This window comes from Rhododendron vialii, chromosome 11a (genome assembly GCF_030253575.1).
Source record: "Rhododendron vialii isolate Sample 1 chromosome 11a, ASM3025357v1".
NCBI lineage: Eukaryota > Viridiplantae > Streptophyta > Magnoliopsida > Ericales > Ericaceae > Rhododendron > Rhododendron vialii.
In genome coordinates, this window is record NC_080567.1 from 16418731 (window position 1) to 16445124 (window position 26394).

At 38.6% G+C, this 26394-nt stretch overlaps 2 protein-coding genes across 7 annotated transcripts in view; both read right to left on the minus strand.

Annotated features, from left to right (window-relative positions):
• LOC131306660 (uncharacterized) overlaps positions 1–1655 on the minus strand; it is a 29427-nt gene extending 27772 nt beyond the window's left edge. For 5 of the 6 annotated variants that reach the window (XR_009193949.1, XR_009193951.1, XR_009193950.1 and 2 more), the window contains exon 1: positions 1184–1628. Coding sequence is in view for 2 of the 6 variants with exons in the window: in XM_058333050.1 (XP_058189033.1) it covers positions 1184–1605 (422 nt within the window). In the remaining 4 variants the exon portion in view is untranslated. Of the gene's footprint in view, positions 1–1183 lie in introns of all 6 variants that reach the window. The other variant, XM_058333051.1, reaches the window with a different exon arrangement.
• Positions 1656–2658: 1003 nt separating this feature from the next.
• Positions 2659–12554, minus strand: LOC131306666 (membrane-associated progesterone-binding protein 4). Its single transcript, XM_058333063.1, has 8 exons — positions 12362–12554; positions 12133–12209; positions 11911–11982; positions 6549–6586; positions 5945–5988; positions 5474–5520; positions 4690–4864; positions 2659–3074 (listed from the first exon to the last, which is right to left on the minus strand). Exons 1-8 carry the CDS (start codon positions 12476–12478, stop codon positions 2907–2909), a joined length of 738 nt encoding a protein of 245 aa, XP_058189046.1. The 5' UTR covers positions 12479–12554; the 3' UTR covers positions 2659–2906.
• Positions 12555–26394: the final 13840 nt, after the last annotated feature.

The window sequence follows — 26394 nt, forward strand, 5'->3', positions numbered from 1 at the left end:
AAAGCCCTCAAGCCCTCGATCAAACTTCGTTCTTCAAGCTTCTCAACTCGAAGATTTGAAGGAATCACCTACTGTTTCAATCCTACAACAAGCTTCCTACTGTTTCAATCCTACAACAAGCTTCAATAGCCGCAGGATTGCAACTTTATATCCGGAGATTGAATAAGAGGATTTTGTTCTTTTCTTATTTAAAGAGCATTTATTAGAGAATTGTACCCCTTTCAAATCAAATCAATAAGATTATTATTTTGTGCATCTTTTTCACCATCTTTATTGCAGGACACGAATTTGTGTGTTACAGTCCCAATATAAGGAAACATAATTGTATGGGCATGTGCCCCCACTCAAAATAAAAAGTCCACTAAATTATACAAATCACTCTTGTTTATAACTTGAAAACAAACAGATATCTCTCATTTCATTCCTCACCTTATTTCGCATTACATTGACTCGTTTACAATTGTCGTTTTATATAATCAATAGTCTCGCTGAGGAAATTATTTCTTGATTTTCTTACAAGTTTCTAAAGTCCCCAAAAAAATTGCGTTTTCCAACTTTGTAAACATTGTTGTCGTCCCGGTTCTTAAAAAATTTGACGCAAAATAGCATATCCAAATTATAATAAAGCCTATAGGAGCCACAATTGCAGAATGTCGAGGGAGGGATCTTGGTTCAGTGTGCCTCAAATTTAAAATTTGTGCTTACTTTCAGACACTTGTAAGGACGGGGACAACAACAATGTTTCTGCTAAATTAAATGGACTAAATTGACGAAAACACATGTGCTCACGGACTTCTAGGCAGGTCATTCTCCTTATATACATCAACTAAAATTCATTTTACCGGAAAAAACTTGACTATTGCCATTAACTTGTAGTAGTATTACTACCTCTGTCCCAAATTGCTTGCACTTATGCACCAAAAAAAAGCATATCCAAATTATAATAAAGCCTATAGAAGCCACAATTGCAGAATGTCCCGGGAGCGACCTTGGTTTGGTGTCGCCTCAAAATTCAAAATTTGTGCTTACTTCTACACACTTGTAAGGATAATGCACTATAAATATAATTTTTTATATAAGTATTACTACCTCCGTCCCAAATTGCTTGTACTCATGCACGGAAGTATTGTATTTTCTGATTCAAAAATTGCACACAAGCACTTGATTTCTTATGCACATATACCTGTGGGACCCACCGGGCGAATTGATGAAGAGCTTGATATCCTTAGTCGGGTCCTGAGCGTCCAGCAGGAGCAACTGACTGATAACCAAGTCGGCCACGAAATCGTCGATTTCGTGCCCCAAGAAGACGATCCTCTCCCTGAACAGCATCCCCATGACGTCGCCGTCGCCCACGCCGCTCCTGGCCGGTGGCGGCGCCTGCGGGGCCGCCATGTTAAGAGTGTTGTGGACGACTTGGGTTTTGGGGGTTTTGCGTAAGTAGTGGGAACCAAGTGGTGAGCATTTGAAAGATTGTGGGGATGTGGAAGGTCGGAGAGAGAAAGTGGGAGGTTTGCAGAGAGGGGTAGGGCACTTGAGGGAAAGCAGGTTGGCGGAGAGAGGGTTTAAGGATAGGGGAGGGGAGGAGAGAGAGAGCGCGTCCATGGTCAAGTGAGAGAGAGAGGGAAAAAGATTTCAACAATTTTAGCGAAGACTGTTTTTAAATTTTTCTTAGCATATTTGGTTACATCAGAGCATATCCAACCTTGGGTCCTTCACCTATTTTAATATCCAAAATTAAAATTTGGACAAAATCAACAAAAAAAACTCTCTCCAATTTTTAACTCAAGTCTCTCCCCATTTTTTTTCCCAATATTCCAACGGTTCTTTTCTCTTTTCAACTGCTCCTTTTCATGCTATTATGAGAGCATGACGTATATAGATCAGAGTTACGTGGGTGTTGATAATTGGTAGACTGTTTGGATGGTTATGGAGGTGGGCTAAATTCTTCTTCTTCTTTTTCTTCACAGCAGTCGGTCACTCTCTATCCCAAATCAAATTTTTTCCCTTCTATTTTTACATTATTGCCATTGAATACTTAAAAAACAATATATTTAGACAAATAATTATTTTGCCATTGAAGTGAGCCTAACCCAAAATGAATTTTTATCCAAATTTGGATAAATTTTTGGGCCAAGACTGGAGATGCTCTTAGTTACTCCATAAGTTAATTTTTTTTTATAAAAGTTTCTAATCGGGATATTTTAATTGTTTATTTTGTCTTGACAAAAAAAATACAAGTAGTACTGTAAAAATTGACTGACCAAATTAAAAAAGTTCTGCAAAGGACAAAATAGCCAAAGATGTAGGGGTCTATTTTTATTTTTTTTTAAACTGTCATTTTTACTTCTTCTTCTTCTTCTTCTTCTTCTTCTTTTTTAATCTTTTCAGTGAATTGGTTAAAGCTCAGAGTATTTTACTTTTTACTTTTTTGATTGTTTCACTAAGTTGAATTTCAAAAAATTTAAAAACTTGACCCTAATAACAGCTTCAAAATAAATAAAAGTAAGTCAAAATAGAAAAGTTAGGGCAAATGAATGTTCATCAATTTCAGAGAGAAAGGAAAGATGTTTCTTCTTAGTAGGATTAAAATGATAATGAAATGAAAATTTAGAACCAAAATGCTTTTGATCAAAAAAACAAAAAACAAGAAACCCATGAGAATACAACTTTTAATAACATCATCTAAAGCTAGAAAATCAAATTATCGAAACAAAAGAAACAAATAAAAACACCACGTATGAATATTTTCTTATCTCAAGTTACATGAATGTTTCGACTTGTATCATTGCTCACTGTTTCCATAGTCTCCTTTCCTTCAACAAAAATTTTGCTACTCGTATAACTTGTCAACCCCGTGTTCATAAAAATAAACTAATCATCGAAGGAAAACACTTCTATGCTGCTTATAGTCGGCAGAGCTTTGACAAATGATCGCATCCTTCGTAGACTTCCAGTCCGGGCTGGTTCAGTTCATCTTCAGTGAAGCAAGCACAGCGCTTGCTCACTTTTCCTGTTATAGCCATTTCTAGCGGTCTTTGAACTAACCTCGGATAGCCATTATCGCACCAGACCTGCGCAAAATAACCATAAGCTGAGAAAGAGCTCAACAAGGTGAGTGGAAATCCCGAATACTTTGTTCCCCCAAGGTTTTGTAATATTTTTTTATTTGCACTTTGGTCTAACAGAAGGGGATTCATAACTCAACACCCACCATGTGAGCAGTGGCACTGGCACCCTGCTTAAAGAAAAGTCTGATGCCAATGCTACAATAGTGGTCAGTGGATGCATTTCTGGTGTAGAGAGTGAATACTCCAGTGGATGCACCATGGACCATTAGGTCATCTCTAAACTTCGATAAGCGGTTCAGCCTTGGATTACTTACAAAATTGGTGATGGTTTGTCTACGTATCTTTGGCTTGATAATTGGCACCCGTTGAGGCCTCTGTACGATAAGTTCGGCGAAAGGATTATATATCATCTGGGCATGTCCTTCAATGCTCAAGTTACCTTAGTGGAACTGGCCTAAGGGCCAGGAATTTTGTTACCAACAAAGTTAATGCTAATACTGCCCAGTTTTTCCCTACCTAATGTGGGTATTGGGGATAGCGTACGGTGGGCTATCACTGATCATGGTGATTTTAGATATAACTCAGCTTGGAAATTTGGAATGCCATCGGATGGCATCACGCTCTAGTATCCCGGCACAAGGTTATATAGTTCCGACATCAAGTACATTGAGGGTCATTTACTCAATGGCTTGCCTTGCTGGGAATATTGGCTACCATTGATAGGCTTGCTAATTTGGGGGGGGGGGGGGGTTATAGCTGTCAGATACTCTCTGCTCTAAAATAGGAGTTTGGAAACTCCTTTGACTCTTCATAGTCTGCTCAGGCGAGGAGCTGCTTATGTAAGAATGGAATTATTTGACATACAGACCACTTTTCTGCTGACATCGATTGGATTAGAGTGTAGCTGTCAGATACTCTCTGCTCTAAAATAGGAGTTCGGAAACTCCTTTGACTCTTCATAGTCTGCTCAGGCGAGGAGCTGCTTATGTAAGAATGGAATTATTTGACATACAGACCACTTTTCTGCTGACATCGATTGGATTAGAGTGAATAGAGGTGATAGATCTTAGCAGCACATGATTGTGAAGTTCTCTTAGGTGGCTTCTGAGGATAGCTAGTGGAGAGAGTGGAACCTGGATCTTCATTCACAAAGGGATGGATGCTAGCTCCATGGTTACTGTGGTGAAGGGAGACATTCGAGACTGCATAAGTCCTCGGAGGGACAAGGACAGATTGCAACTTGATTTGTGAGGAGCGACAGATCTCCCCTATTCTGTAATATAGGTTGGTTCAGGGGAGCATGTTGGACTTTTGGTTTGGATTGTTCCTGTGTTATACAAGTTGACCAAAAAAGATAGTGGATAAGGTAAGGCTAGAAAGAATATTAGAGAAAAATGGCACTAGACTGCCAGTGCTACGTTTTGATCTTGAATTTAGGAGAGATTTTGTCGAGGATAGAGAAAAGAAAAGGGATTGTGAAGGTAGTTTCCACCTCTTTTTGTTTCTCTTAAGTCTTACCTTTAGAAATCCCCACAAATCCAGGAGCCAAACACGGTCCATGTGTTTTTTTGACTAGACTAGACTACACACTGTACAGCGATTAGATTAAAGATTGTACCTCTGAACCTTCTTCTTGACTCCACCTTGAATTGCAGGTAGGTAGTTTAGCTTCTTCATTCTTCTGTTTCTCCATCAGCTGTGCACCTCTAGCAGCCTTTGCTTCAGCACCTTTCAAATACTTTGTGGGATTCCCTTCACTGTCATAGTAACGACCCACTAGCTTGCCAACAAATCTGACAATCACCAAATAAGACCATATGAATTTGAAGCAAATGCGGCCCATTTTTTGTCATAATCTAAGACTTCAGTTTTATGGATGTCTTCAAAAGCAAAAAGGGGAAAACTGGCAAGTTTATTCAAGAACATCAAAGCACACATTGAAATAAATCGTATAAGGAAAATACCCTGAGTTAGATGATCAACTACCAACAATAGAATATACATTTTTGGAGCTGCATTTCCATTTCCGAGTTGCATATTATTTTCTTAAAATTCCTAACATCTATACCTCAATGCTACAGACTTTCTTTTGCGTGCATGATGCACAAATGTCAGGAATTCTTGGGGCCTACTTTCCTTGATTCTATTTATTTAGCTTCTACTTCCCAAAATAACCAAATCATAGTATCTATGGCACGCAGCAACAAAAATATGTCAAATTTCAGTTTTCTCCTTCACTTGTAGATGTTTTATGCCCTTCTGAATAATATGAAAGCAATTTGTGCCAAAGATCCTCTTCATCATATTATAATAGCACATTTTTCTTTTTCGGGTCCCTTTACACTTGCAACCATTAATAGAATCTCTGGTAAAAAACAGATAGCCAAAAAATGAATACTCACATGTACGTTCTGAAGTAGAAATCTCGCCAGTCAACAACACTCTTCACCTGCAGACATAATCATTGCAATATCAAACTTCTAGAGTTACTGAAGGAGCAAAGGAACTAGCATTAGGCTCAGCAATGTACCTACTATAGATATAGATATTGATGTCCCAACCCCAAAGCCAAGACAATAATCCTTGGGGGTGGGGACAAAGGCAACTAAAAGATGGTTAATAAATCGTGTAAGCAATGGGAGGTATTACACAACACAAAAGTCCTACTTTTCCAATTCCATTTCAAATTGATTATAATACCACGATAGTCAATGAGACTGGTTATAGCAGAGTTTGGAGATGCTTATTAGTTCGGACTTCAGAACCATGAACACTGGAGAGTCTTGCAGGGGAAAAAATAAGGAAGGCTAAATGGAATAGCGTAGTGCATGTAAAGTAGGATAACTAGAAAGAAAGAAAACAACAATGATTACCTGAGTGCTGGACAAACCATGCAATGAGTCAGTGAGCCCATCTCCTGTATTCAGACAATGATAGGAAGATGAGATGAAAGAGAGAAACTGCTGTTTTGGGGACTCTATAGTCTGTAAGATATAATTAAGTGCTGGCATACGTGACTTTAGTAACAGAAGTTCTTGCATATGATTTGTTCATAAACAACCAGAGTACATCCTTCTTCACACTGTTATCCCGCTGCAAAAACCCTCGAGGAATCAATTGAATTCCAACAAGACTATCTAGTTTAACTTCTTTTTTCACAAACTTCCTGTTAAAACCGAAATTTCAAACTAAAACAAACAGATCTTTTTTGGAAACCAAATAAATTATAGGAAACGCGATAATTTGATTTGGTAAGTGAATATAAAAGTCCAACCAATATGATTGAAATGTAATGAAAAGGACAAACAGATGCGATTGAAATGCTGAAGCAGAACTTGACCAAGATTAGGGGTTGGACACAGTCTTCACTTTCCAAAAGAAAACAATGCACACCATATTTGAAGCGAATCAAACTTGAAATTGTAATTTGACCATTAAAAGTAAATAACGAGTGGTATAACATACAAAGAATGTTACCTGTGAAATTTCCGGAAACAAATGCACGAGAAGCATCTCTGGAATCATCAAATTTCAAAAGCATAAAACTCTCAATATACAAGTAAGACACGAATCAAAACAAAGAAAATCATGCACTTAAATTTTAAGCTAGCCAAGGCCCAAGTGGCTTGACAGCTTGATCTTGACCAAAATAATACTCAAGCAACTAAATCAGGTTTTATAGTAATCTGCTGACATTACAAGTCTACAAATAGAAAGGAATAAACCAGTGTGTAGCTAACATTAATACAAAATGTCATTAGTAATGGGCTACCCAATGCACGAGACTCCTACTACTACAGGTTCTGCTGCCCAGTGTCATTAGTAATCTGCTGACTGTTGGAATCACATCATATCCGGCTTGATAGTTGACCCGGGTTCTTAGGGATTTGATTGATATGCAATCCCACAATATTAGTCCTGATTGATATGCAATCCCACAATATTAGTACTTTGATTTTATTTTCTTTCCTTTTATGTTTCATTCTCTTGGGTACATATACCCCTCTCTTGTAAATACGTTAATTAAGATTTCAATATATAATTCTTCTCTTTTTCTAATTGGTATCAGAGCCGACCTCTCTCTTTCTCTATCTCCAACCGCTAGCCCTAGCCACCCACCCACCCTCCGATCACTCCTCTCTCTCTCTCTCTCTCTCTCTCACTTTCTCTCCACGCTGCTGCCCTAGTTTCTCCACCAGTTGCTCTTCTGACAGCAACCTAGGGTTTCTTCTCTATTTGATTGCTGTGATCTGTTTAGGTCACAGTTGGTCACGTGTGTGACTTGTTGATGTTGTAGAAAGGCCTTGTGTGCCCTTTCTATTCTACTTTTCTTGGGCTAAAAGATTAGTGTGTAGCCCGCTTTCTTTATCACCACCAGGTTTATTGTCTTTCTGTTCGTGCTGCCTTCACAATGACTGATGGAAGTAAAAACACTGGTGTTGTGGAGTCATCAGTTGGGGCGTCTGTAATCACGCATGAGTTGTCTCCGCCTGTGCCTGGTGGTAAGGTAACAAGTGTGTTATTGAATGGCAGAAATTTTGCTGCTTGGTCTCGATTCTTTTCGTCTCTTTGTGGTGGTGGGGGGGGGGGGGGCGGCAAGATGCATTGGCTCTTGGGTAAAATGCCTCGTCCCGTTGATGATGATCCCAAAGTAGAACAATGGGATATTGATAATTGGACTATTCTTGGGTGGTTCTTTAGCTCTATTGAACCGTTTATTTTCAACATGTTTATGTATCATGAGACAGCAGACAGCCTTTGGAAAGCTTTGAGAAAAATGTATGCTCATTCTCATAACGAAGCTCATATATTTGAGTTACATCAGGAGATCTCCCGTGCATCTCAGGAGAGTTTGGGTTTGTCTGTGTCAGAATTCTTTGGATACTTGCAAGTGCTGTGGGATGAGTTAGCCCAGTCAAGGTTGTGAATCCCGTACTATACCAGCCGGTACGTACCGAATTTGTGTAAAACCGGTAAGTTATCCCTCAAATACCGTCCCGGCTCTGATACCGGCACTTACCGGCGAGTACCGGTGATTCCGGCCGATCTCGGACGAGATTGAGGTACTGGAGATTCCGGCCGGTACCAGTTCTGCACGGATTGTGACTAAGATTCACAACCTTGTCTTGATCAGAGGGAAGGCGCAAGCGAGAGAGAGAGAGAGAGAGAGAGAGAGAGAGAGAGAGAGAGAGAGAGGGAGGAGGAGAGAAAAGGAGCTACACCTGTTTTTTCCATGGCTGGTTGTGAGAGAGAGAAGCAGCAATGGGTAGTAGCAGACAAGAACGAAAGCTGCTGGTGGAGAGAAGGGAGTATAAAATTTGGAAACCCTAAACTGAAGGACCAAATTACCCTTTAACCTTTTCTTGTAGTACTTTTGAAAGTTACATACAGGTGTCCGTCCATGTGGTATTGTCCATAAAAGGAGAAAAAGTTGGTTTGGGGAAAAGAAATAAGGTTGCTGAACAAGGTTATAACCAAATATATAATTTTTTTATATTTTAACGATAAATCCGAAACGATAGCCTGTAACATACCGGTACCGGTACGGGTACGTACCGTTCCAGTGACAAATCCGGTACCATGTCTGAAACGGTATTCAGAACCTTGAGCCTGGTATGATCCAGTTAGCGATTTCGAGGCCAAGGCGGATGTCACCATGAAAAGGATGGATCGTCTTCACACTTATTTCTTTCTTATGGGTCTCAAGACAGATTTTGAAAACCTTCGTGCTCAGATTCTCAATACTTCACCACTGCCATCTCTTTTGGATACTTTTGCTATTGTGGATGGTGATGAGCATAGGCGTCTTATTTCTACTCATACCCTATCACCAGCTGTTGGGGCTGTATCTGATCAGATAGCAATTGCCGCTTCTTCGAGTTTTCGTCCTACTGGGGGTAAGAAAACTTGCCATCATTGCGGAGATCCAGGACATATTAAAGACACCTGCTGAAAACTTCACCCAGAGTTAAAAGCTCAGTTCAAGAAAAAATTTGGACCCCCAGCCAGAGTTGCAACCACTGTCGAGGCCTCTAATTCTCATCCTTCAGTTGTTGCCGAACTTCAGGCTCAGGTAGCAATGTTAATGTCTCAGAGGCCCACATCTATTTTGGCTCCTATGCCTTCCGCAACTACTACTGCCGCTTTGGCCTCAGGTACTCCCACTGCATTTCATGTTCACTCTGGAACTCCCTCATGGGTTTTAGACTCTAGTGCTAATGACCATATGAAGGGTGAGTTATCCTTGTTTTCTACTCCTTTGGCTCCACTCATACTTCTGTGTGTTTGGCTGACGGATCAGTTTATACCATAAGTAGTAAGGGGGACGTTAGAATCTCCTCTGATATTACTCTATCGTCAGTCCTTTATGTTCCTCAATTAGCCTTCAATCTTTTGTCGGTCAGTTATCTCGCAAAATCCTTTAATTGTGCTGTCATCTTCTTATCCGATTGTTGTCTTTTGCAGGACCGGAGTTCGAAGAGGATTTTTGGCAAGGGATATGAGCGTGATGGACTATACTACTTTGGTGACCCCCCATATCCTGTGTTACAAGCTACCACCTCTGTCGTGTTTGATTTTCCTATTTCTGTTTCTTCTAAAGACTTATCTTTGTGGCATGTTCGATTGGGGCATGTTAATTTTCAGTATTTATGTTTAATGTTTCCAATTTTTTCCTCGGCTTGTCAACAATTTAAGTTTAAATGTGAAGTATGTGAGCTTTCCAAACATTGTCGTAAGCCTTATATTCCTCGAATGCATTGTGCTCCAGCTATTTTTTGATTTAATTCATTCTGATGTATGGGGGTCTTCTCCTATTACTACTCTCTGGTCATCGGTATTATGTTACATTTATTGATGAATTTTCCAGGTGCACTTGGGTTTATCTTCTAAGGAAAAAATCCGAAGTGTTTGAAATTTTTTGCCAATTCCTCTCCATGATTAAAACTCAATTCAATATTGTGGTTCGGAGTCTGAGGTCAGATAATGGGGGATACTCCTTTCTTTGTCAATCATACTTCTGTTAAATTCTCCTCCCCTACGATTCCTACTGAGGATGTGCCCAGTCCTATTCCTATTCTCAATATTGTTGTGAGTCCTGTTCCTATTCTCGATACCGTGGATACTCTCATTGCAGGTACACTAGAGCTTGTGTATAGTCGTCGCCCACATATCCCTGAGCGAGAATCCCCTTTGAATGAAGGTACCGTGCCTCCTTCTCTTATTCTCTCCTCCCCTACCCGGCAGTACCCCACTAGGAACCGTCGACCCCCTGACCGTTTTTCATTTTCTTCATCTACTAATCACCCAATTGAGCATCATTTCGTATAGTGCACCGTCTGTCCCTTTTCAGGCTTTCATTGGGAAGCTTGATTCTATTTCCATTCCTCGGTCTATCGGGGAGGCTATGTTGAGTCCCCATTGGGTGGCTGCTATGCAGGATGAAATGGGTGCCTTACGGAAAAATCATACTTGGGATTTAATGGCTCTTCTTAAAGGGGAGAAAACAGTGGGTTGCAAATGGGTGTTTGCTGTGAACTTGATCTCCTGAGAGATACTGGGATGACAAGCTGTAGACCTGCATCCACTCCTATGGACCCAAACATAAAATTATCCGCTAAATCTGGTGATCTTTTATCGGATACGTCAATGTATCAGTGGCTAGTTGGGAGACTCATCTACCTAACTAACACTAGACCAGATTTGGCTTTTGCAGTGAGTTTGGTTAGCCAATTTATGCATTCCCCCCACACTTCTCATCTAGATGCAGTTTATCGTATTCTGCGATACTTGAAGTCATGTCTTGGTCTTGGTCTGTTCTATGATTCGAAAATTTCTCCTAAAATCTCATGCTTCACCGATGCTGACTATGTTGGGTCCATGACAGATAGGAGGTCCAGATCCGGTTTTTGTTCATTCTATGGGAACCATCTTCTCTCTTGGAAGAGTAAAAAACAATCAGTGGTTTCTTGATCTTCTGCAGAGGCAGAATATAGGGCAATGGCCCAGGGATCCTGTGAAATCTTGTGGCTTCACTCCATTCTTGCAGAATTGGGGTTTCCTACATGTATGCCATCTACACTGTACTATGATAACAAGTCAGCTATTATGTTAGCCTCTGATTCAGTCCTCCATGAACGAACAAAGCATATTGAAGTTGGTATTCATTTCATTAGAGAAAAAGTGAGATCGGGAATTATTGTTACTAAGTTTGTTCCATCCGCTGAACAGGTTACTGATGCTCTTACCAAACCAATAGGGCCATCTCTTTTCAAGACCACTTTTCGCAAGCTGGGCATGATTGATATCTTTGCTCCAACTTGAGTGGGAGTGTTGGAATCACATCATATCCGGCTTGATGGTTGACCCAGATTCTTAGGGATTTGATTGATATGCAATCACATAATATTAGTACTTTGATTTTATTTTCTTTCCTTTATGTTTCATTCTCTTGGGTATATATACCCCTCTCTTGTAAATACGTTAATTAAGATTTCAATATATAATTCTTCTCTTTTTCTAGTCTGACACTGGGCCAACCTTATCGTTGCACACGGGCCACTAGGTTACTCAATAACTAAGGGAAAATGCTAAAAACACTGTCGCTAATGTTTAGAAAATGAATTGAAGTATGTGAAAAGTGTATAAAAGTATGTGAAAGTGAATTGAAAAGTATAAAAAAAGGTAAGAAATCTGTAATTTTTTTTTGATTTTTTTCTTAGCTTATTGACAGCCCACCGGACTGTCAATAGAAAAACCCATAACTTAATTAATTTGCGAGTTCGGTAATTCAAAGGACTGAAATAGAAGAATAAAACGGCATGGGAACAAAAGCACAAACCTTCCAGCAAAATGATTGTAACCCCCTCCTGCTCCATAATGACTTCTTCCCTTTGTTACATCAAATACAGAGCTGATCATTCATCACCAAAATTACTAAATTAACAAATGGAGATTAAGATTGACTAACATTAAGACCATAAAAGCATAACATTTAACTAAGAAAATGCAATATAAACACTATGCTTGAATGCCTGTGTTGAGAGAGAGAGAGAGAGAGTACCCAAGAATTGCCAAATGGATGGGTAACCCATCATCGGTGCCATTGTAGAGGGCCAAATTTTGTGCAGTGAACAATCCCTAGCAAAATTAGCAAGGAACAAAAGGTACAGCGATTAATCGATTTCTGCTATGCAGTTAAAACCCAATTGACATATTATGGAGAGCTGAGGGAACAGACAAGTAGTGAATATGAGAGAGAGAGAGAGAGAGAGAGAGAGAGAGAGACAAACCGGTGGAGGAGGAGGAGTTGGTGGAGGTGTGTTGAGAGGGAAGAATCTCATGAGTAAGAGAGAAACCAGGAGGAGAGTTATGGAAGCTGCGATACCCAGAAAGGGGGAAGACGCCATTAACGAAAGATTGTTCCCAGTCCAAACAACTCCCACTTTTAAAGCTGTGTTTGGATGGAAAGAAAGAGAAAGTGACAAAGTAGAGTATATTCAACTTAAAAGATTAGGAAATAATTTTACACACTCTTTTCTTATTGAATCTAAGTATTTTTTATTTCATGTCTTTTAGTGAAATTTATATGAGCAATCATTTCATTAAAAGACAAGAAATGAAATGTATTGGATTACATAAATGAGTGCGAAAATCATTCTCAACGAAAGTGTAGCAAAATTTTTTATTAAAGAAAAAGTGTAATATATTAATGAAGAAAAAGTGTAATATATGAATGATCAGAATAGATTGTCAATCTGTACAGCATTTTGGCTAAATAAGTAAAGTGGCATATTTTTTTATTTTGTTGGCGGGAGGGGCTGTTCTGCCTTGGAAGGCTATCCAAAGATTTGTTCCACTCCAATCAACTTCCTTTTTTAACTTCATGTTATCAACGCCTATTTAGGCTAAATAAGTAAAGTGGCATATTTTTTTGTCTTTATTCAAATTTTTTCGCATTTGTTAGTTTTGTATCGATTTTTTGTGGATTATTGTGTCGTCGTAATGAGAGAAATCTAAAAACTAAAAAATTAACATCAAAATCAAATTTTTTTGAATAAAAACGAAAAAATTGGCTTTTTGGCATTTTTTTTTTGTCTTTACTCAAAAAAATTGAATTTCGAACATAATTTTTTTACTTTTTAGATTCCCTTCGTCATGATGAAGTAATAATTCACACAAAAAAATAAACGAAAAACTAACAAATGCGAAAAAAATTGAATAAGGACAAAATGCTAATTTAAATGGATTATTTATCCAAAACACCCCGTAATCAAAGATATATAAAGAAAGGGAAAAGTGGTAATCGTTTTTGGTTTTGCAAACAAATAAAGAAAACTGAGAAAGATTAAACTTTTCCTTGTATGACATGACATAAAAAAGTAAAGAATAAAGGAAAATAACAAATTGACTTGACAAAGAAAGAACGTAAAGAAGGAAAGAGAGAAGAACATTTTAGTTTCCATATTCGCTCTTTTCTTCCTTTTATTTTTTTGATAAGTGAAGAACATTAGTTTCATCTCCGTTTATTTGGATGTTTTCTTGAATTTCTTCTCCTTTCTATATATAAAGCAAAAAATTTGAAAACTTTTATTTTCCTACCCTCTTCTTTCCCGTGGATTCCGAAGACAAACTAAAGTCTCACACAAAGCCCAATTTGCTTTGTTTGAGAAGGCCCGATCCGCTCCAACGTTCATAGCTTTACTTGAATTTGATAAAGGGAAAATAATAGTCCATATATAAGCTTGGTTAAGGGCGGAACCAGGAATTAATACTACCCTAGCCTAAATCAAAAAAAAAAAAAATTCGATGGGGCAATATATAGTATATATAATATGCATACGGGCAATCTCTAAGAAATAAGGCTTGTAATCTATGACCATCGTACTCTTGACCTCGCGTATTATGAATGTCCGGATTGTAACGAGTGAGGACATCTGGTAACTATTTTTTAAGAGTTAATGCCGGGGTGTTTTTAACAAGCACAATATAAGAAAATGCTCCCGTAAAACCCTTGGACATCAACAAATCTCAAAAAACGCTCCAGATTTTTTTTTTGTTCCATTATAATTTAGACCTAAAAGAGTAAGATTGTAAGAATCAACATTTAAAAATTTAAGTATACCAATCAGTGTTCTACATCAACTAAATCAATAAAAAAAACTAAGCACACAAGGCAATGCTCTGCATTTAACAACATAAGAGCAAATCTACCAACCATTGCAAAGCATACCAACAAAAACCTAGCCCTTACAGTACTAGAGACAAAAGAACAAGAGAGAACGCAGAAAAGAAAGAACGTAGGAGAGAGGGAGAGAACATCTGTTAATAGAGAGGCTGAGACAGCTGGGCCAAAATGGGTTGGTTGGATGGGTTGGGCTAAAAGAAAATATGAATTGGGCTAAAATTATTTGAGCTAAACTTTTACATGTAGTTTTTTTTTTTGACAAGTTTTACATGTAATTATTATTATTATTATTATTATTATTATATTTTCCAAAAATGACCTGGGCTATAGCCCCCTTAGCCAAGGTGTGGTTCCGCCCTTGAGCGCGGTACGTATGATGCAGTACCCGTGTGGTACACACGAGCACGAAAAGATTTTTTTAATAAATTTTAATGATATTAGTTCTTTATAATGTATAGTTTTGATACAATTGTGTAAAATTTATTAAGAGAGTTAGAACGTGGTTTGAAAGTTTTCTTCTTGTTAAGTACGAAAATCAAATGAATATTAGTGGTCGATGTAGATTTTGGGGCTTTTGTAACTTTGTCCCAAAAAAAGATAAAGAGTGTATTATTCACATGCTTAGTATGTAATTAGCGTTTGTGTTCGTTCGATTTACGGGGTAAAAATATTTTCATTGGTTTATTTTCAGTCTCGTGTATCGAACGAGCAAAAACGCTAGCTGATAAAAAATAATCTAATAATTTTATTTGATCTCGTGTTCAATGCACGATAGCATTGATCTCATCCTATACATTGAAAGATGAATTTGGACTACCACATGATAGTGTCCAGTGGCATAGAATAATTTTTTTTTCTCTCCCTCCCTCTCCCACGTTTCCCCCCTCCCCTTTCTCTCTCTCCCTCCTACTTCTCCACATCTCTCTCTCTCTCTCTCTCTCTCTCTCTCTCTCTCTATATATATATATATGTATACATATATATATATATATATATATACAAACAAAAAATATAGGAAATTAGAAATGAGAGTTTGAAGGCTTGTGAGGTGATAAACACCTAAGTCCTTCGTTTTATTGCTTTATATTTGGTTAATATAGTTTTTTTTATTGATATTGCACGTAGGGTATGTTATTTTCATTTTGTAGGAAAAATCGCTTAAGAAAGGAGGTTTTAAGGCTTAAAGCGCGTTGGAGGCATCCAAGACTTAAAGATGATCAAGAATGGAGTCATTGGGGGCCCGAGAACGAAGAGTCGAAGACCCGATGAGTAGCCAAGACCTTTGGAAGCCAAGTTGGAGGCCGGAAGCTTAAGAACCTGAGGATTCAAAGGCGGTATCGATACAACATTTTGCTGTATCGATAACCGGTTGAAAAGTGGTATCGATACAGTGTTTCGTTGTATTGATACTGAGATGCTTCATCAGCCTAGTGGATTCTACTCAAAGCTGTTCGGTATTGATACAAGAAACCCTTGTATCAATACCGAAGGCCTTCACAGCGGATTTTTAGAGCGTTTTTTGAGATATTTCGTGCGCGAATGTGGGCACAATACCCCATTACGTCACAATATCTAGGGACAACACTTTTTCAGATCTTGAATAGGATTTTCATTTCTTGTTACTTACTCTTGCTTTATTCTTCATTGTTCTTAGTTAATTCTACACTTTTCTACCTTATTATTTAGACAATCATTTGTCATTTTACCCTTCATTAAAGTTGTAGCTGCACTCTTGATCTATGCAAATCTCTAGTTTATTTTGAATTCCATCATGTTTTCAATATTTAGCTTTGTTGATTCAATTCCTAGCATGAGTGAGCAGTTAATTAGGCTTAGTCATGGGGTGATTAGCACTCCATGACGTGGATTGATCATACTTTTCTCAATAAATCTTCATGTTTAGTTGAAAAATCAAGGGAGTTTGTATTTGTCTATCAAAACTTGGCGGTGTTAACCTCTTTGATCTTGCGTAGGCAAGAGTGAGCCTACTTGCCACGCATGATGCTTAGAGCTATGTCATCCCTTGCATTTTTTTGATGAATACTAGAACTCATTTGGTGTTTTGACTCCGTTTCTAGTAAAATAGGCTTAATGATAAATCTTCCGGGTTGGGAGATCGTTGACGCATATCTCAACTTGAGTAATTGAAGAGAAAAGCTGATTGATTCGAGTTATGGGTGCTAAAATCCCCTAGACCTACCTACTTAGTTTAAATCGTTTTCAAAATACACTTTTATCGCACATTTTCTCCGTTTCAAACTACTCCTAAAGTTGGCCGCCTCAAGGCCGCGAATCTTACTTCTACAAATCCAATCGAGCCGTGATGATATTTCCTTGGGTACAATACCCAAACTTCTGAATTATTATACTTCAAAGGACATATTAGCCCTACGCTTGGGGTGATCATATATTTTGATATATCGACGATGAAGCATGAGGCTCAAACACATTTCTATTAGCGCTGTCCACGGTCCGAATTGGATCAGATTCCTATTAATCCAATTTGTAGACACCCTAATTTGGAAATCCCGAACACCTTTTAAATCCTCAATGATAATAAACAAAGCAAGATTTAAACATTTGGATTGATCTAAACCGTTTAGAACACTACCCTTCAAAAATCGTAGACAAGTGGCCGATAAGCTTCCCAATAATGAAAACATGTCTTGAAAGCTTTAAACAATGCTCTTTGTACCCAAAGAAATGAGTAAACACCTTAGAACTAGGTATGAGAGTGCCAAGTGGCACTTAGAATGAGTGAGTACGTGTTTTGGCCATCGTGGCGCCAATGGTCTTCGGTTTAGTCAGCTTTCGGCCCATTTTTCATAAATTAAACTTTCTTATTTTTATGGTTAGAGTCCACCATCTTGTAGTACATTCAAAACCCTCTTTATTGATGTATGATAAACCTTAATCCGATTTGAAAGGAGGGAGATACAAGGATTTTGCCTAAAATGGCTTTTTTTTCCACCACTTGAGGGTAAAACTGTCATATCTTTTGATGCACAAAATAGTTTTAAGCCAAACCACTTGAGTTAAAAAGTAGACTTGACAAGCTTTCCAACGGTTCGAAAAACACCCAAAACCGAGTCTGGGAGTGTCCGGGGCGGCCTTGCGAAGTTTAGCTTGTTGAGCAATCATACGGTGGTCAACTATGCTGTACAGTGGACATATATCTACCGTACGATAGAGTTTTTAACCGCCTTAATTTAAGTTGGTTGGGATGTGTAGAGACCCGTATTTTGAGGCCGTATTTTTCTTTTGTAAACATCGTGTGGCTCGTCGAGATAGACGGTGCGGATATTTGGTGTGATGTGTTTGTGGAAGGATATAAAGGTGATTGTGCAAAAGGTGCACGTGTGAGGGTGCGGTGCGAGAAGTAGGGGATTCCTCCCCCACCTCTTTTATTTCCCGGGGAGGGAATAATACTCCCATTTCTCCCCCTCACTCTTCGGCTCTCTCTCTCTCTCTTCTCCTCTCCATTCGAAAACTCCCTCTTCTCTTCTCTCTTCGATTTCATCTACCTAGGGTGTGATTCCGAACAAGGTCCAAGAGTTAAAGTTGCTATACGGAGCACGGGCTTTCCGAATATCCAAGAAAAATTACGATCGGACCACGTGGGATTCGGTTGACTTGGTCAAAGGGTCGACTTTTGCTCAAAACCCTTGAGGTAGAGATTTCTTACTTGTTCTATGCGTTGATGAGTTGAATTTGTACAACAATTTCGTGTCTGATTGTTGTTTTGAAGTGTATTATTGACCCTTAAAATCTGTGTATTGCGCAGAAAATTTCCAGGCACTACTCCATTTTTGGTCCTGCCCATAGCCACTGAGCAGAAACTGAACATTTGTTCTGCTACCCGTAGTCCATTTTTGGTTCTACCTGTAGCCGCTGCAGCTGTTTGTAAACACTCATGTTCTCATATTCTAGTCTCGTGGTTCGTTTCCAAGAGTGGTGGTATGTATCTTTGTGAGTTCGAGGGTGTGACATCGTTGATCATTCCCATACCTTTGACACTTATTAAGCGTAAACTTAGAGTTGTACAAAAAGGAAAACGTACCGAAAGGTTGTTGGGAGTACCGTAAGCTACAAGGGACATTGTGGTGAGTGTTATGGGTAGATATGAGTTTGTTTAGTGATATGATTGGTAGTAATGTATATTCATATCCGCTTGATTCGTAGAATCTTACAAATTCCCTTGGTATTCGTTCTATGGGATTTATGTGTAGGAACTAGTAGACTGGGTTTAGTAAAGACGATTTGTGGGTTGATACGTTGTGTAGGATGCGGGAACATATCCAGAGGTATGGTGTGGACGTGTGTATTTGTCGATGTACGATATGGTACTTTATTTGTAATGAAAATGGGACTATGAATGATTGTTTAATATTGTGGATACAATCCAAATACCACACACGGTGCCACCATTCGGCTGAGGACCGAAATGGTGAGGGTACCAAACACACAGTGCCACCATCCGGCTGAGGAACGAAACAGTGAGGGTACCATATTTCCATACATTCGGCGAATGAACATATCTGCAGATTAAATGAAATGAACGGGTATCACCATGACCATTCAGTGATATGACCAAACCATGCAAATAAACGGGTATCACCATGACCATTCCATGATATGACCGGACCATGCAAATGAATGGGTTTCACTATTCGGTGATATGACCGGACTACGAGCGATACATGCGAATATCATTAATTATGAAATGTAGAATAATGTGTGATTATTGGAAAAAGGATGAAAGATTGGCTTTTAATCATGTTTTTGAAAGTAAAAGGATTTGATTAAAAATCCTCCGATATTCTTGAGCGAATCAATGGTTTTCGGTATTTGGGCTCAAATCAACGGTTGTCGGTATTTGGGCACAAATCAACGAACTCCGGTATTCAAGCTCAAATCAGCGGAGCTTGATCTGGTTTTTTTTTTTTTTTGTAATACTTTACATCTCTTTTTGAAATTAGAAGGGAAAGTTTTATGGAAAAATGATTTGATGGTGAACGAGGTGGAAACGAGAAGGATTGTGGTGTCGTACAAGAAGCGAGGAGATGATTGAGGATTTATTATTGGTTGATGTCTATGAATACAAGTTTATTAATGTTGCTAGTTTGATATGTGAATATCTGGGAATATTTATTAGACGTCTATAACCCTATGGTCGTAGTGGTAAACCTTGTTTTCTTGCGTTCGCTTATTGAACTTCACTCACTCTTGGTGCATGTTCTTTCGCATTTTCACATAGCTTAAGTATAGATTTCTCTACTAGGCTAGTGTAGCTCAACCTATCATTTTCAGGTAAACTTGGAGGGTGTGAAGTGCATGCAGACATCACATGCTAAAGTTATTTTCTGAAGTACTCATCTTTCTTCGTAAATCAAACTGCATTGTACTATTTTCTCTATTTGGAATACTGTATCAATTTGACAGATTTGTGAGATTCGAGAACTGTATTGTAATTTGGGATATCGTATGTACTATTGTGAGGATTTGTATTTAAAATGGTATTGTTATTTATGTTAAAAATCGAGAGCGTGACAAATTGGTATCAGAGCATAGGTCCAGAATACCTAGAGACCATGGGAAGACTTTTTAGTCTCATGATGGGTTTAAAATTCGCTGCATTTTTTTTTAAAATACATATGTGCTTGCATGAACGAGTTTGTACATCATTGAGGTGTTGTATTTTGCATTTTGGCAGAGTGATTTAGAGTTGTTGACCTGTGTTGGGAAGTTAAAGGCTTTGACCTCATTGTTCTGGTTGTGATTGTGGTAATGACGACATGTTTTCAGAATATACGTTGGCATGCGATGAAAGAGATAAACTATTGATATGACTCACGAGATGAATGTTTGATATGTATCTGTTTGAATTGTGTGGATTACGCACTAAGTATTATGTGCATGGAGTAAATCCTGTGAGATATGAGTTGTGTTAAGTATAAGTACGAGGAGAGTAACGCATATGTTAGGAGATGAGCTAGAAAGTGTCTTGAGGTGTTAGCGGTTGAGGTAACATTTGTGGTTGGTTATTTTGTGGGTAGTCCTTATTGTGACAGTTATTGAGGTTATGATTGCAAGCATAGGTAGGGCAAGCTGAACCTATATAGTGATTTATATGTAGTTAATGTTGACTTAGGAAAAAAGGGTTAAGTAGGGTGTCAGGGTACGGTATGTGTCTTCTGGACACCCAGGCGACTACCGATGAGATCCAGTTGGAAGAGGCACTTGATCACCGCTCCTTCTAAATGGAAGTCTCGGAAAGTCAATTGGACATTAGGATTGTGTATACATCTCTAAGCTTGAGACAAATGGTTATGTATAGAAATTTCATGAAAAAAAAAGAAAGAAATGTCATAGTGTTGTCGTCATTGTGGAGGTAATGTTGTGGTGGTGTCATTATGACAAATTGGTAGAAAATAGTGATGGCGTTGCTTGGTGAGAGGGAAGACAAGACTTGAGGTGAACTATATCTATGTGACTTGGGTCGAGTGATTGATGTGAGTTATGTGGTGAGGAACAAGTTTGAAGTATGTAAGGATTTACGAATGAATGAGAACTGTTGTGATTGATAATGAAGTGGAGTGTAGTCGATGTCTTAAATTGAAATGGTAGAAATTTTGAAGGCGAAAGGTATGTGGAGAAATAGTATGTTATGAGTTGGAAGATTGGAGTATAGAGATTGTGTGTGATGTGCAATTGGGGACATAGACTAGACAAATGACAGTATAGGATGCACTGAGGTATGCCATTGAGGTGATAGATTTGAGAGGGACTAAGGTTTAAATAGTGGTAGTGATAGCAGTGATGGTGATGGGAATGATGTGGTTGATATTATTGAGGTTGAGTGCAACTATGGTAAATATCTTTGAGGAAAATTGATGTCGTTATGACTACTTAGTTGAGAGAAGAAATTTGTGAGCTGTGAAACTTGTGGTGAGCGGGATCGTTGAAAGTTATCGGTGCAAGTGAAATTGATTCCTAAGTGATGAGGTAGTAGGAGTCTTAGAGTATAATGAGAAGTATAGATATATTGTTTGAAACCCTGGAGTCTTGAGGGTATCCAGGGAGAAGTATGTCAATTGGATTGTATCAATGACTAGATTTCAGTATATAAATAATTAATAGTATTGGATGTTCATTAGTGCAGCTATTGCACATATTGTGTAGGTGTTTGGGGAATGAAATGATGTTTGATTGTAATGTTGTTGAAATAGAGAATTGATTAGTATGGATGATACGTGTATTGGTGATATGATATTTAAGATACTGGATATGAGAAATACGTGATTTGATTAGACTAAATGAATGAGAATGCTCGAGATTGGTAAAGTGAATAGACATCGTGTAAGGTCTTATGAGATTGAAATAAACTTGACTATTATTGGGCACTATGTGGGCCTGTAGTTGCATAGGATACTGTGTGAGCCCGTTATCTTATTGGGCACTATGTGAGCCCGTAATGAATAGGGCACTGTGTGGGCCCATAATCTCATGGGTACTGTGTGAGTCCAATGATGCGCTGATGTGTTCAGTATTGTGTAAGTCAGTAATTTGAATGGATAATTTGTTGATGTATTTTTTTACGAAATTTGTTGTTGTTTAGCATTAACATGCATGCTTGACTTGATGTGTAATCTTGATGAGTGTGATTTGTCTTAGTATACGGTACGGGATAGACACTGACGATTACGTGGGTACGAGGAGACGATTGCTAGTTAGAATCTGACTTGTGTTTTTGCTATCTTTTTATATGATATGATTAGAAGGTTAGATACGTAAGGTATCAGCAGTATGTCAACCCTTAGTTGGAAGTAGTTAATGGTTTGTAGTAAGGGGAAATAGTGAACTTGGGAATTTATCAGAATGGTTTTAAAGTTGTGTCGTGTTGAGTTATATAGCAGAGATGTGATTCCATAGAAGCGAGTTTGGGTTTTCGAAAAGTAGAAACCAGTAATGATTTTAAGTGGACTAAGGAAAGTGGAGTAGTGTACTTTTGATTGTATTTGAATATTAGAAAAAAAATGGCATTTGAGGTTTACCTAGGGTGGATATAGGAGTTATATGGGTAATAAGGATGTGAAATGGAGGTAATGACCAGCAGTTTTGTGGTATGAGTGTTTCGATGTACCAATGGTGGTTAATTGTGTCCTTATGAGAAGGAAATGAGTACCACGAGGCACAGGGCCATTTGAGAATTATTAAGGGAGTGGTAATGATGCCTATTAACAACAATATGGATAGAAAACTCAGTTGCGAGATCTGAGATGTGTTTATACTTGAAGTCGAGAGAAATATCAATAGCTTGAAACGTGAGGAGTTTGACTGTGGTGAGTGAATGTTTATAACTGAGCAAAAGGTGATGAGTTGTTATGTTGTTTAAGGATTCGAGGCTTATTATTAGTTTTGTTCCAGTGGAGGTGTTTGAGGTTATTTGGATTGGTGAGTAAATGCTTGATTCATTAATTGATGTTGATTGGAAAAGATAGAACTTAGAGTTTAGAATTCGAGTTTTTATGAGCAGTTTAATTTGTCCTTCTAGGAAGTTCGAGAAGTACTTGGAGAACGTAAGGCGATAGTTTGTTGGATTTTGGTATAATTGTCATGTTGGTATGTGGAATCTAGGACTTTCGTACAAATGTGAGGACTTGAGGATTTGATGAAGATGATAGTGGTTTGTGATTAAGTGTTGAGTGGTCGAACCATATCGATAGTGAGGGTTTTGTGGAGTAATTAGGACAAGAAAAGTCTACGTAGAAAGGAGAGGATGATGTGATGATTATGAGATGGCAGTATGAGGTTTCGTATTGTGGTTATTGACTCGGTTGTTGGACTTGGGTGATCAAATTTCGAGAACGAAATTTCTTTAAGGAAGGTAGAATGTAGAGACTTGTATTTTGAGGTTGTATTTTTCTTTTGTAAACATCGTGCGGCCCGTCGAGATAGACAGTGCGGATATTCGGTGTGATGTGTTCGTGGAAGGGTATATTGGTGATTGTGCAAAAGGTGCACGTGTGAGGGTGTGGTGCAAGAAATAGGGGATTCCTCCCCCACCTCTTTTATTTCCCAGGGAGAGCATAATACTCCCATTCCACCCCCCCCCCCCCCCCCCCCCCCCCCCCCCCCCCCACTCTTCGGCTCTCTCTCTCTCTCCTCCTATTTCCAAGGGAGAGAATAATACTCCCATTTCTCCCCCTCACTTTTCGGCTCTCTCTCTCTCTTCTCCTCTCCATCCGAAAACTCCTTCTTCTCTTCTCTCTTCAATTTCATCTACCTAGGGAGTGATTCCGGACAAGGTCCAAGAGTTAAAGTTGCTATATGGAGCACGAGCTTTCCGAATATCCAAGAAAAATTACGATCGGACCACGTGGGATTCGGTTGACTTGGTTAAAGGGTCGGCTTTTGCTCAAAACCCTTGAGGTAGAGGTTTCTTACTTGTCCTATGCGTTGATGAGTTGAATTTGTACATAAATCTCATGTCTGATCGTTATTTTGAAGTGTATTATTAGCCCTTAAAATCCGCATATCGCGCTGAAAATTTCCAGGTGCTACTCCATTTTTGGTCCAACCCGTAGTCCATTTTTGGTTCTACCTGTAGCCGCTGCAGCTATTTGTAAAAAAACTCGTGTTCTCATATTCTAGTGTCGTGGTTCGTTTCCAAGAGTGGTGGTATGTATCTTCGTGAGTTCGAGGGTGTGACATCGTTGATCGTTCCCATACCTTTGACACTTATTAAGCGTAAACTTAGAGTTGTAAAAAAAGGAAAACGTACTGAAAGGTTGTCGGGAGTACCGTAAGCTACAAAGGACGTTGTGGTGAGTGTTATGGGTAGATATGAGTTTGTTTAGTGATATGATTGGTAGTAATGTATATTCATATCCGCTCGATTCGTAGAATCTTACAAATTCCCTTGGTATTCGTTCTATGGGATTTATGTGTAGGAACTAGCAGACTTGGTTTAGTAGAGATGATTTATGGGTTGATACGTTGTGTAAGATGCGGGAACATATCCAGAGGTATGGTGTGGACGTGTGTATTTGTCGATGTACGATATGGTACTTTATTTGTAATGAAAATGGGACTATGAATGATTGTTTGATATTGTGGACACAATGCAAATACCACACACGATGCCACCATTCGGCTGAGGACCGAAATGGTGAGGGTACCAGACACATGATGCCACTGTTCGGCTGAGGACCGAAACGGTGAGGGTACCATATTGCCATGGACATTCGGTGAATGCCATGGACATTCGGTGAATGAACAGATCTGCAGATTAAATGAAATGAACGGGTATCTCCATGACAAATGAACGGGTATCACCATGACCATTCGGTGATATGATCGGACCATGCAAATGAATGGGTATCACTATTCGGTGATATGACCGAACTACGAGCGAAACATGCCAATACCATTAATGATGAAATGTAGAATAATGTGTGATTATTGGAAAAAGGATGAAAGATTGGCTTTTAATCATGTTTTTGAAGGAAAAGGATTTGATTAAAAATCCTCCGGCATTCTTGAACAAATCAACGGTTTTCGATATTTGGGCTCAAATCAACTGTTGTCGGTATTTGGGCACAAATCAACGGACTCCGGTATTCAAGCTTGAATTAGCGGAGCTTGATTTGGTTTTTTTTGTTGTTGTAATACTTTACATCTCTTTTTGAAATTAGAAGGGCAAGTTTTATGGAAAAATGATTTGATGGTGAACGAGGTGGAAACGAGAAGGATTGTGGTATCGTACGAGAAGCGTGGAGATGATTGAGGATTGATTATTGGTTGATGTATACGGATGCAAGTTTATTAATGTTGCTAGTTTGATATGTGAATAGCTGGGAATATTTATAAGACGTCTAGAACCCTATGGTCGTAGTGGTAAACCTTGTTTTCTTGCGTTCGCTTATTGAACTTCACTCACTCTTGGTGCATGTTCTTTCGCATTTTCACATAGCTTAAGTATAGATTTCTCTATTAGGCTATTGTAGTTCAACCTATCATTTTCAGGTACACTTCGAGGACACAACCTTAAAGGGTGTGAAGTGCATGCAGACATCACATGCTAAAGTTATTTTCTAAAGTACTCGTCTTTCTTCGTAAATCAAACTACATTGTACTATTTTATCTATTTGGAATACTGTATCAATTTGACAGATTTGTGAGATTCAAGAACTGTATTGTAATTTGGGGTTTCATATGTACTATTGTGAGGATTTGTATTTAAAATGGTATTGTTATTTATATTGAAAATCGAGGGCGTGACAGGATGTGCCGTACAGTGGACCCTAGTATCGTACGATGGACCTTAAGTACCGTATGGTGGACTAACTTTTGGCCAAAAATGTCAGGAAATTGGTAATCAGTTGAAGGCCGAAATATTTGGCTTGCATGCCAAGTTTGCTCGATTTCCAAGCCATTTTTACCCTATTTACCTCCCCCTCCCTTATCATTAGACAAGATATTCATTTTTTGAAGAAAAAAGAGAGAGAAATAAGACCAAGTTCAAAAATGCTTTGAAAAATCCATACTTGTTTTCATACCAAAAACATCATCTTCTTTCAAAAGCCAAGTCCAAATTCATTTCAAAAGCAACCCACAATTCAAAAATGGGTCTCACACCTTGTAATTACAGTATACCAAAGCCTACATGTTCGTTCAAGCTCATGCCAAGAGACGTCAACATAGCCACAACCATCCAAAGAAGGATTTTCACTCCAAGAGGTACAAATCTTTTATCCACTACTTGTCCTTGTAATCTGAGGGGAAGCCACTAAGCTCAGATTGGTTCCTCGTACCAATTTTGGGTTCAAATGGCTTAAACGTTTTCAAAGAAATCAAAACTAAAGTCCCACAATCTCTACCATGCGTCATATATCATTGCCGTACAGCAGAGGTCTTTCAGGGGACACATTTTGCCAAAACTTCTTTTATTCTTCTGTTTCATTTGGTACATAAGCATGCATACCTGTTTTAGATTATCGTACGGCACAACGCTCTGCCGTACGGTGGAGTGTTTCGTGGTACAAAATGCTAGTGTTTATTATATTCTGCAATTAGATTCAAGCATGCCTAATAATGTCTATGTTTCCTGTAATTAACTATTTACATGCTATAAAC